This window comes from Peromyscus eremicus, chromosome 9, assembly GCF_949786415.1.
Source record: "Peromyscus eremicus chromosome 9, PerEre_H2_v1, whole genome shotgun sequence".
Lineage (NCBI taxonomy): Eukaryota > Metazoa > Chordata > Mammalia > Rodentia > Cricetidae > Peromyscus > Peromyscus eremicus.
Window position 1 is genome coordinate 68,774,742 of NC_081425.1, and position 12,069 is coordinate 68,786,810.

At 40.3% G+C, this 12,069-nt stretch overlaps 1 gene segment (V, D, J or C); it reads right to left on the bottom strand.

Moving 5' to 3' along the window:
• Positions 1–11,302: 11,302 nt before the first annotated feature.
• Positions 11,303–12,069, bottom strand: LOC131918987 (T cell receptor alpha variable 23/delta variable 6-like). The segment is given in 2 exon segments: positions 11,303–11,796; positions 11,943–12,069. Coding segments are annotated over 2 exon segments (621 nt in total).

Here is a 12,069-nt window from a genome sequence, read left to right on the forward strand (position 1 = left end):
TCTGCTCTTCTGTACAGTCAGTAAGAAAATTCCAGTATGTGTCCACTTCTTAATTCTACCCTTCCCCAACACATAAAAATCAGTTCTGATTGAAACCTAAACACAATCACTCTGTAGTAATGATAGTTATTAAAAGGTCTGTGTAGAGCTTTAATCAGTAAATGTCTCTACTTTCTATATTACATTGGCTCATGCATACAATCTCCTGTTGCTGATGTAGTTATTCATCTTCAAAGATTTAGAGTGGATTAACCAGATTATGATACCTTAATTTAATAAGAATCAGGTCCTTTTAACTTGATTATTGATAGTGACTTGCTGTTGTCATGATTTTCTTGGTTAATGTTTTGGTTGTATGGCTCATTGCTATCCTTTCCTTCCCAGTTCATGTTAGGGGTTTGTTTGTTTGCTGTGTTGACATGATTGACTCATTCCTGGCTCTCCTCCTTTATCATTTCCTCTCATAAATGCATAATTTTTATGTTCTTATGGATGAGACTTCCTTTGTTCATACATTTATAGTCTTGCTCTAAGGATTTTCTGCAGTGTTGGCTGGGTCTTCATGAATTGTTTTGATTTATGCTTTTGTTGAAGTGTTTTTATTTCTCTATTGAATTGAAGAGATCACTTGCCAAGTATAGCAACCTTGGTTGACAGTTATTTATTTGGGGCCTTAAAACATATCAAGGCATATTTTCTTGGCTTGTAGAGTGATCTAGTCTTTCCTGGTGTTTCTGATTTGAATGTGAATTTATGCTTTCCCCTTGCAATTCTTTTGAGGTTTTTGTTTGTTTGTCTTGTTTTTTGAGACAGGGTTTCTCTGTGTAGCCCTGGCTGTCCTGGAACTCACTCAGTAAACCAGTGGGGCCAAAATTCAGGGATTCCCGGTCTCTGCCTCTGGATTGTGGGAATTAAAGGCAAACACTACCACAGTTTGAAAGGGGGCTGTTCGTTTTTTGTTTGTTTGGTTGGTTTGGTTTTGTTTGGTTTTTCAAGACAGGGTTTCTCTGTGTAGTCCTAGCTGTCTTGAAACTCAATCTGTAGACCAGGCTGGCCTCAAAACCAGCCTGGTCTATGCTCATATTAAAGACATGCACAGTCTGGCTTTCCTTATACTTCTCAATAATTTCCTTGCTTGTCAAGGAGCAGTTCTTATTTGGTCATGTCTGTTTAGGATAAATGCTCATTAGTTTGGATCGCCATTTCTTTCACTCAACTTGAAGGATTGTCTGTTATCATTGATTGAATGAACTGTCTATATTTTCAAACTTTTTCTCAGCTCCTTCTTCTGCCCCATGGATTGTTGGGTTTGGCCTCTTGAATGTACCCCACAGTTCTTGGAAGGTTGGGTTATGTTCGTTATTTTTCTATATAGTTTATGATTGTATTGCTGTCTCAACCTTGTCTTTCATCTATGAAACTCATCCTTCTGCCTGGACTTGTCTGTTAATGGTGCTTTCTGATGTTTTCTATTTGATTGATTGATTCCTCCTTTTATTTTAACAATTATGATTGGTTCATTTTCAGAGTCTCAATTTTCTTGCTGAAGCTTTCATCCATCTTTTAAAATACCTCCAAGCTCCTGATTATTTTGTTCACTTTAATAACTTCCTTATCCTATTCCTGAGTTGAGTATCCTACATTGTTCTTATGCTTACTTGACTCCCATAGATGGTCATTCATATTCTATCAAAGAGAACACTAAATCTTATCTTGTATTTTAGCTGTCCCATTCTTTTTGGTGTCCATTACTGAGGAGTTATGAGTTTAGGTGGATGTCATAGTGGGTGGTTTTCTCATATATTTTGTGTTTGTTCATTGTGCTTTGTGCATCTGATGGATGTGTTTTCTAACTTTCTTCCTCTGTTTTATCCTCTGTCTCATGTGATTTCTCCTGGTGATTTGTCTTTCCTTGGACTTATGTTACCTACTGCTATTTAGTAGGGAATGTGCCTGAACTACCAGAGATAATGACTTAGCAGAAGTCATAGTGCTGACTTATAGTAGAAAACACATAGGGCACTTTTTCAAATCCCCAGTAGAGTTCAATGACACTGTTTGGGTGAAAAATGTACTTCCTTTGAGTTTGCCTTTATATCATAAACTGAATAAGGAAAGGAAAAGAGGAAAGAAGGACTAAAATTAAAATGAGAGAGAAAGCACGTGAGTCACAGTTTTGGGCAATAGAGAAACTATTATAAGACTAGATTTATAAAAGCTTTGACAACAAGATTAAATTATCAGACAGCCACCTAAGAAAATATAAACATACAAATACAAATAAATATAATCTTCTGGAAATGACAGAGACAATGAACTTATGAAGTCACAAAAGTGGTGTCTACAAGTACAGGATTGTATCTTTATATATTTTATCTTTGTCAATAGATTCAAGCCTATCTGAGGGGCTACATTCTGTTGGTGCTTGCTTGGGTAGGGGAAGTCATATCCCTCAGTGGGGTAAGTACTGATAAGCTGTTATCTTTACTTCAGTAACTCCCCTGCCCAGGTTCATGCTCATGGAAGAAACCCTAATTAAATGCAGTGGGCCACAAGGAAAAGATATAAATATAAGACAAAAATGAGACTTGTTGGAAGGAAGAAGGAATTTGTGGGGACAGGGAGGGGAGTCAGAGAGGATAATAGGGGAATACAATCAAAACACATTTTGTGTGTGTGTGTGTGTGTGTGTGTGTGTGTGTAAAACTGTGCAATAATAATAAAAAATTTAAAACATTAAATACCCAACATCATGAAGTAAAAGTTCATGCACACAATCATTGTTTCTTCCTCTTCAGGATGAGTTAGTTTCATCCTCTGCTTGGCTTGATTTTATATCAGTCTCCACAGATGGGGAAGGCTGCTATTCTCATGAATCCAAACAAGTTAACAGGAGGTTCTTCCAGAAGAGGATTTCTGTGATGAAAGACCACTTTTCTATCAGAAGTTTTTGAGTTGAGACCCTGTTCTCTTTTGGTTTGGGTTTCTGTAATAGAACACAGCTTAAAACCAACCTGTATGAGAAAAAAATATTTCAGATCATATTTCTACCTCACAGTAAACTTTTAGGGAACCAAGTCAGAAATTAAGACAGGAATCCAGAGCCAGGAACTGAAACAGAGACCAGGGAAAAGGCATTAGTACAGATGAATTTTCTCTCTGTGGCTCTCATGGAGCCCATGCAGGTGGCCACTTCACTGCTGGCTACAACTGGTGGTAACTGGCAGGAGCAGCTTGTTACAGCTCTGTTGCTTGGCTGGTCCTTTTTGGAGACAGTACCATGCCAGCTACTTTCTTTAGCTCTTTCTCTTAAATGACCTATTGTGGTTTTACCTTGCCTCTATTTCCTCTTATGTCAGAAACCCAACATCTAATCCCACAGCTTACCCAGAAGCCCTATGGTAGCTTTGGAGTCTCAAAGTAAACTCTGTGGAAACAGAGGTTAGAACATTGACTCAGTAGTTAAGAGCACTTGAATCTCTTGCAGAGGCCCTCCCCTGGCCTCCATGAGCACCAGACATGTACACAGTACACACACAAACATGGAGGAAAAACAGTTACTCACAATATAAAATAAATGAATACATAAATCTTTGAAAACATATTTGGAAACACATTTCCTAGAATTTCCTTCCCCATGTTGTTCTGTTTAGAGGTTGGACACGGAAAAAGCAACTGCAGAGGAGTTGAGAAACAGGTGGGATATATTTGTGTATAGTTATATTTTTTATGTACCTCAGTTGATTCAGAGCCAGGTACATATGATGTCAATGATGTTCCAACTCAATTTACCGTTCACTCTCTGCTCCTCACTTCTAGAGCTTTTCTTTATCTTGGGTCAAGTCTGAGTGTAGTGTGTTAGAAAATACCATGGTTTCTTCTGAAGTTCCCTCAAAGGAGAGAGATTGAGAAGATAGGGGAGGTTTATCCTTCTAGATTTCAATTGACTTATGAGCCTCACTGTGTTTCCAAAAGTATCAATATAATCAGTTGCTGCCCTCATGCTGCCGTCCTTCTCTATTCTGGTCTAGCTGACCTTCTGTATCTCAGGCTCAGTACCAGATGCAAAAACAGTGATTTGTAGGGACTCCCCAGAACCAGCAGTTTCCTGGGGTGAGCTTCTCCTAATGTGTCTCTGACAACTTCACTCATGGTGGCTCTGCTTCTCTCAGTTTCACAAGGAAATTATGTTCTTTGCTCTTCCGGATGCCTAGTCTGAGCTCTGTGCTGTTACCAACTTAAAGAAAAACTGATACTTTAGATTATTGTGGTGTAAGATTCCCATGCTCTCTGTGGTCTATTTTTAGCTAAATACTTTCAAGACAAAGAATTAAAAGACACTTATACAACTGTTTTTAAATTTCATTATATGAGGTTTTACTCAGAAACACACTTCTGATGCAGACCACAGATGAAGGAGCCACAGTTGGGACTGTCTTGTCTGGGATGTGCAGGTGTGCTTCTCATCTGGGCTACCTGACAGAGGCTGTGCTTAAGGAGCTCCAGTTTTTGTTCAGCTTGTGCTATCATTTCAAACACTGTGAGTCTGATACTGCACAGAAATACTTCACTGAATCGTCCAGCTGTGCTGCTGAAATTACAAGGCTGAAGGACTGGCCTGATTCCCCAATGACAACAGAGTAGCGGCCACTCCTCTCAGTCTGAGTAGGGGAATACAGGTGAATAAGGAAAATCATTTCTCCACTAAGAAGCTGCTTGTACCAAAAAAGATGACGACTGTGCCAAATTGAGTCATATGAACAGTCCAGGGTGACTTCTTCGCCCTCCTGTGTGCTTGCGGTTGACTGGACCTGAGTCAGTTTATCACCCAAATTGGATCCTGCAGAACAATTAAAAGAAAGAAAAAAGCTTATTCTGTGATAGTGTGAACAAAACAGTGTTGGAATTTGGTACTTTCAGACCCAAGACAAACCTAACTGAAGACATATTCTGCTCACTTCTTTCTAATCCCTGTTCCCCATCATGTCCATGCGAACTGGTACATGCCTAGGGCAAGGCTTCCTGCTTAATATACTTAACTATATGTAAGACATCCATACCAGAGAAGGCCAAGGCCACCACCAACACACAGAGCAGGCTGTGAGGAGATATGTGGCACATCTCCTTCTCTATGAATATGTCTCCTCGGCCTTAGATCAGTGTCAAGTGACTGCACGTGTACTGTGTTTCCAACATTGCCTCAAGCAGGAAATGGGGTTTTATATGATCATAGGCCACAAGTTCCTTGTACAGAGAGAAACAGTGTAGCTCTCCATCAACTTTTACTTGCTTCCAGTCTTTCTTGGTAGTTAAAAGAGGCAGCACTTAAAAGGGAGAATGGGAAAACCCGACCCTGCTGAGCATAAAGCTGCTTTGAACTCATGGTTGTTTTTAGAGGGATAACTTGGGAGACCCAAAAGTCAGATTCATCATGAGCCACGTGCAGTCTTTAATGCACTTCCAGACCATTGTCATGTTTACTTCTCTACATCTATCATCGAATAAAGCCTAATTTAAAAAAAAAGTCCTCACAGGTCTGTGAATTTCCCTGTGACTCACTGTGATCTGAAATAATCTTCCTCCTTTACTGAGTGTTGTGGTTCATATAAATTTAGCAATTAGTAGAACTATTTTGAAATCACGTGGTAAAGGGCAGTCCAATAAGAATGCCAGAAGATACCTATTTGTTTATGTTCTGTGAAATTGTAACAGAAATAAAACAGTAGTTTTTAGAGGCTAAGGAGATGTTCAGTGTGTCATTTGCCTGCTATGAATCATGAGGACCTATGTGTTGATCTCCAGTAGCATCATAAAAATCCAGTTGATGTGGGTGCATGTACAGTCAGAGCTCTGGGAAACAGAGACAGGAAAATCATGGGGTCTCACTAGTCAGACAGTCTAATCGATTTGTGAGCTTCAGTTTCAGTGAGAACCTCTACCAATTAAATAAATATAAATATATATATATATATAAATCAATCAATTAATTAAATAAATGAATAAATAAGTATGGAGAGAAATAAAGATGTCCAATGTTGACCACTGGATTACACACACACACACACGCACACACAAATTTAGACACAGTGGGAGAGAGACAGAGACAGAGACATAGAAATTACACTAATTTAAAAACCTTATTTTACAAAACCTGATTTGCTTGTAATAGACTAACATTTAGTTTTATTCAGAAGATGTCCTGTTCTTGCCACATAAAGAACTCTACTTATTACATAACCTAGAAGCTTCTATACCATTGCCCTGAAGTATTCAGTCTCACTCGTTAAATTTAATGTATAAAATGGTCTCACAATAACCTTGCCATGTCTCTCTGTGACTCCAGCTTATTATATGTTCATGATACATGTAACCTGAAAGTACTTAGGGTTGTGTTAATGCCACATAAATTGGTGGTTGGATTTTGGGTACTGCTGTATCATCATTAAAAAATGTAACTCTTAATCTTTCATTTGCTCTCAATATCCCAATGGATGAAATGAACCAAAAGCAATGAGAAGGGAAAGTACAAACAAGGTCTCTGAAAGAGCTTCATGTCTCGCTATGAGTTTAAATAACTGGTCAACATGTACATAGGGGAAGAGTTTCTGGTATCTGAGGTATATTCCTCTGCCTCTCTCACTGCTGAGTGCTGACAGGCAGCACATGCCCTGGACTGCAGTCTCTGTGATGAAGCAGGAGACCATGGGAGCCACAGCAGCCTGGGGAGCTTAGGATGGCAGGGCATCTACTTCTCCATGGAGCAGGTGGATGCTCTCCATGCTGCATGACCACAGCCTCTGTGGTGAGGCTTTGGAGCACATTGGGTTTGAGTGCCGAGCTGGACAGCTGATCTCATGCTAAATGCTGCCTTGTGTTTTCTTGAGATTTAATTGGCAAACAATACTTCCTGTGAAGATAGAGCTTAAGGTTGTTAAAGAATGGCTCAGCAGTGAAAAGCACTTGCTGCTAAGCATAAAGATGGAAGTTCAGCACCCATTTAATAAGCTGAGTGACCTGCAAAACCTGCAACTCCAGATTTGAGTGATTGGACATCATCTTCTTGCCTTCACATGAACACAGGTGTGTGCAACCATGTGTACACACAAGCTTGTATAGACACACATGGGTGTGCACATGCACAAATGTAAATAAGAATAAAATCTTTAAAAAACAAAGCCTAATATTTTAGGAATCATACTAATGAGATCATTCATTCAGGAAAATGAGGATTAAGTATACTGGCGGGGTTGGAACTTTGTCACTGGTCTATTGCTGTGAAATTACACCATGACCAAGTTAACTTTTACAGAAGAAAGCATTTAATTGGGGCCTTGCTTACACTTTTAGACGTTTAGTTCATTATTGTTGGAACATCGTTGTCTTAGTTAAGGTTTCTGTTGCTGTGAAGAGACACCATGACCACAGCAACTCTTATAAGGAAACCTCTAATTGGGGTGGCTCACTTGCAATTTCAAAGTTTCAATCCTTTGTTATCATGGAGGGGAGCAGGGCAGTGTGTAGGCAAACATGGTGCTGGCTGCATCTTGATCAGAAGGCAACAGGAAAACTGTCCACGACACTGGGAATATCTTGAGCAACAGAGACCTCAAAGCTACCCACATAGTGACACACTTCCTCCAACAAGACCACACCTACTCCAACAAATGCACACCTCCTGATAGCACCACTCTCTTTGGGTGACTTTGTTTTTCAAACCACTATAATGGTCAAAAGATGGTGCATGGTGAACAATGTCTTGGGGAACTATAACAAAGGCTCCAGGAAACAAGACAAAGAGCCTTTTACCTTAAGTGCACTGTGCTCCCTGGATTAGTCTCAGGCATGATTTTGTGCCTCCTATGCTAAACATTTACATTCAATTTATAAGACATGTTCATTCTTGTTGGATGTCAGAACATAGCTATAGAACGCAATCTGGTCAGTGTTCCCTGAATCTGGATATGGCCTTCTGCATTACTTTTGTGCTTTCCCAGATATGATCTATAGTTCATGCCAGGCATTTGTGTTAAAGTTGGCCTGTCCTGCAAAAGTTCTGTGGAAGGGCTTCTGTGTGAATATTTAGTATGTGTTTACTGGCATTTATTTATATGTTTTTCTGATCAGGTTTTGTTTTACTCAAAAAAGCTTTCTTTGGATCATTGCTGTCTTTGTTATATTCATAAATAAAAGTACACTGACACTGAAGTAAGTGTGTGTACAGCTTCAGACTATAGTCAGCCCCATTCTTTCAGGTCCAGATAGATCTGCGTAGGTCAGCAAAAGTCAACATATGATCATCATGATAGGGAACATGGTGGCATGCAAGCAAGTACTGGGGCAGTAGCTGAGATATATATCCTTATGTGAAGGCAGAGGAGAGAGAGAGAGAGACAGAGACAGAGAGACAGAGATAGAGAGACAGAGACAGAGAGAGAGACAGAGACAGAGAGACAGAGACTAGTGGTTTGCCATAGGTTTTTGAAACCTCAATGCCCACCCCCCAAGTAACATATTTTCTCCAACAAAGTTACACTCTCTAATCCTTCTAATCTTGGGGAGTTCACTGGTATTGTGAGATATATCTGTAAGGATTCTGTATATGCGTAGCTTGGGGTCTTGTCTGGTGCCTTATTACATCATCACCGGGCAAACGTGTCCTAGCCTAAATGCCGGATGTGTACTCCCATGCTCTCTCTCTCAGTCTCTCTTGGTCTCTTTCTCTCTGTGCCCCTCTATCTGTGTTTCCTCTTTGCCAGGCCTGGCTCTCTCTCTCTCTCTCTCTCTCTCTCTCTCTCTCTCTCTCTCTCTCGCTCTCTCGCTCTCTCGCTCTCTCGCTCTCTCTCTCCCCTTCTCCTAATAAAGCTCTAAAAGGTACCACTGGGTTCTGTCGAGACTGTGACCTTTACATGCGGTAACCAGCACCAGCCACCAGTGCTGAATACCCTTTCAATATCTCCTGCTTCTAAGAGCTGATTGTCTTTGTTTTCTTCTTAACTTTCCCTTTTACATACTGAAAACTACTCACTGTGGATGGGAAGGAGAGCTTGCAGGCTTTACATGTTTAAATAAAATATCTTCCACATTGTTTTTATTGGTTTTGGTTTTCTAAGAGAGAGTTTGACTATGTTGCTCAGGCTAGACTCCCAGTCTTAGGCTCATACATTCTTCCTGTCTTCACTTCCTAGGTAGTTAGGGCTAACACAACTAGCAACTATGTGGCATGGAAACTGTGGCACGCCACAAGAATATATTATAGAGATTCAGCTGTGTATTAAAGCTATATTTTGACCAGCCAAGGGTCTGTCAAAAGGCAAGCCATTTATTATGAATATTTGGTGTTATCCAGCCTTTAATATTTCAGCTGTCTTCTGCTATTAAATTCTTGCATGTCCAAATATTTCCAGACCATTTGGCTAACAGTTCAGCTCTCCAGACCTGCTGAACTTCTAGGTACTAACTCTCAGGCTGAGCCTAGGAGACAAGCTGGCTAGAGACCCATAGCTTTGTTTTTTGTGCTAATGAAGCTCAGACCATCCTTTAGCCTTGAGTAGCTCTCTAGAGCAATTGACTGAGAACAAGGAGGTTTTTACTTATCAAGGTGGAAGGTAGAGCAACATTGCTGAGGAGGCAGAGAACCTTATGATCAGGGAAAGAAAGGACAGGCATTTTCTGTAGAGCATACAGAATGGCATGACCAGGGTGAAGAGAAGAACATAAATTTAATGTTGATAGTAAGGCAGAACTCTTGAGCCAGGAGCAGAGAGCAGCAGAGTTGGAGAATGAAAAAACAGAGGATGAAGAAGAGGCTGGAAGCCTAAGAGCTTAGTTATTAGCAGGACTATGAGAAGGAACTGGATAGAATTGAAGCTATATAAACAGGATTTCATCCCAGAAAAATAAAGCAGACAGATAAGGAGCTTGGTGCATCTAGAATTATTCCTGCCCTGAGTGCCTGACAGAGCTGTAGCTGTATTGATAGAATTTTGTCCTAGAGGAATAAAGTTAACAGACATAAAAGCATAGTGTACGTAGAGTTTTTTCCCTCAGATATCCCACACTGGACATAGCAAAATCCCCGGACCCTGGGTAGTCAATAGGAAACATTTATATTTATAAAGTAATTAATTTTTCCAGTGGAAATCTTATTATTGTTTATGTAGCATTAAGTGAGTAAATCCTGCAAAGTATTAGGCAATGAGAAGTCCTTTTCTGATTATGTGTGCTTCTATGAGCTAAAATAAATAAATAATAAATTAAAATTTTTTCTTCTATGAAACAAACATGTGAAATCATTTCTTTAGTGAAAGTTATGTATTGTCATAATATGAGTGAATTAAATTCTTCTTACCCCACTGATGTCATTTGTCTATTGTACACTCACCTGCATTCTTTGGAGTGTGCCCTAGTTTACACACTTGAATTTCTTGAAAGTAGATGGAGATATAAGAAGCAAAACAAGAGGAATTCAAAGTGGTCGGTGGTCACATAAGTCACAACTTTATTTGTGCTGAAATGTGTTCATATTTTATTTATATGTTAATAAATAAAGTTTGCCTGGAGATCAGAGGAAATAGAAAGCCATTAACACAAAAGTCAGGCAGTGGTAGCACACAGCCTTAATCTGATCACTTGGCAGCAGTGTCTCTGTGTGTTCAAGGTCACACTAGGGAACAGAGCCAAGCGTGGTGACACATGTCTTTAATCCCAGTACCAACCATAGAGACCTGAACGTCTGTACAGACAGGCAGTGACAAGGAAGTGAGGTAGTTGGACTAAGAGCCAATGAGAGAGCAGAGCAGCAAAGCAATACAGGCATGGGTAGACAGGAAGCAGCTCTTTTTGGAAGCTATGGCATGGTGAGTTAAAGTTGGCTGGTGGCTCTCACTATTTTCCTGATCTCTAAGGCTTTTACCCCTGTATTTGGCTCCTTGTTTTTTTTTTTATTTAACAAGACTGCTTAGAAATTCGTCTACGTAAGTCACCACTTCCCTTGTAATCAGAGGAAATTAAGGTGAAAGACAACTCTATGTGATTTCTATCACAGAAACCAAACATAAAGTGTACCGACATTGGACTGTAATAACCACACATCAACAACACTGTTGACAAGAGTGTATGGAGGTGGGGATGTTGTAATTTACATTTGGGACAAACCAACCACACAGAGAAATATCTGTACAACCCTAAGGAAAACAATGTGTCTAAATGAGTTAAGGAAATAGATCCAAAACTAAATAGATCTAAAATAGATCCAGTGGTGTTTGAGGAGCAAAGGGAGACTGGAGGAAAGCAAGTCATGACTTCACCTTGGACTGTCTGTGACCTGAATGAGTCTGATCCTTATATTCACTGTGTCACCTGTCACCTGCTCCTGCAAATGAAAACCCTTCTGCACCTCTGCCAGGCTCAGCCCCACAGCAGGGTTTTGCTGGAGCCTCAGCTGCAGGGTTGGGTGTGGGCTGCAGGTGCCTGGAGAGCACTCTGCACTTGCTGCACAGAAGTAGGTGGCTGAGTCTCCAGGCTGAGAATCTGTGATGTGCAAGGAGAGCTCTTTTGTGCTTTTACTGAAGAAGACTGTGAATCTTCCATCTTCCTTTTTATTTGACACTGAATTTATGGCTATCAAGAATGCAGGACCTTCACCAGGGAACTGCCGGTACCATGGGAAGTAGTCAAATGTGCTGTCCTCATAAGTGCAGTTCAGAACTGAAGTCCCTCCTTCCCAGACTGTCAGAGATTGGGGACTTTGTCTCACCTGCTGCTGGTCATGTGTCTCCTGCTGCTGGCCACTCACCCCTGTGTAGAGAAATAACAAATGCCATTGGGTTTCCAGGTAAATACTTCCTGTTTATTATTTCAACATTTATGATTTTGTCTGGTGCCCTAGTTGTCTCACACCTCCACATAATCACACATCCCAGGGTTTCTCCACCATGACTCACAGGCTAGGTGAAGGGCCAGAACTAAAAATGATGCTTTCAGGATCTTGTCTATTCCTCTTAGACTGAAGCTTGGGGAGAACTCTGGAGGCCTTTTATCTCCCCACAGAACACAGACTAACAACTTCAT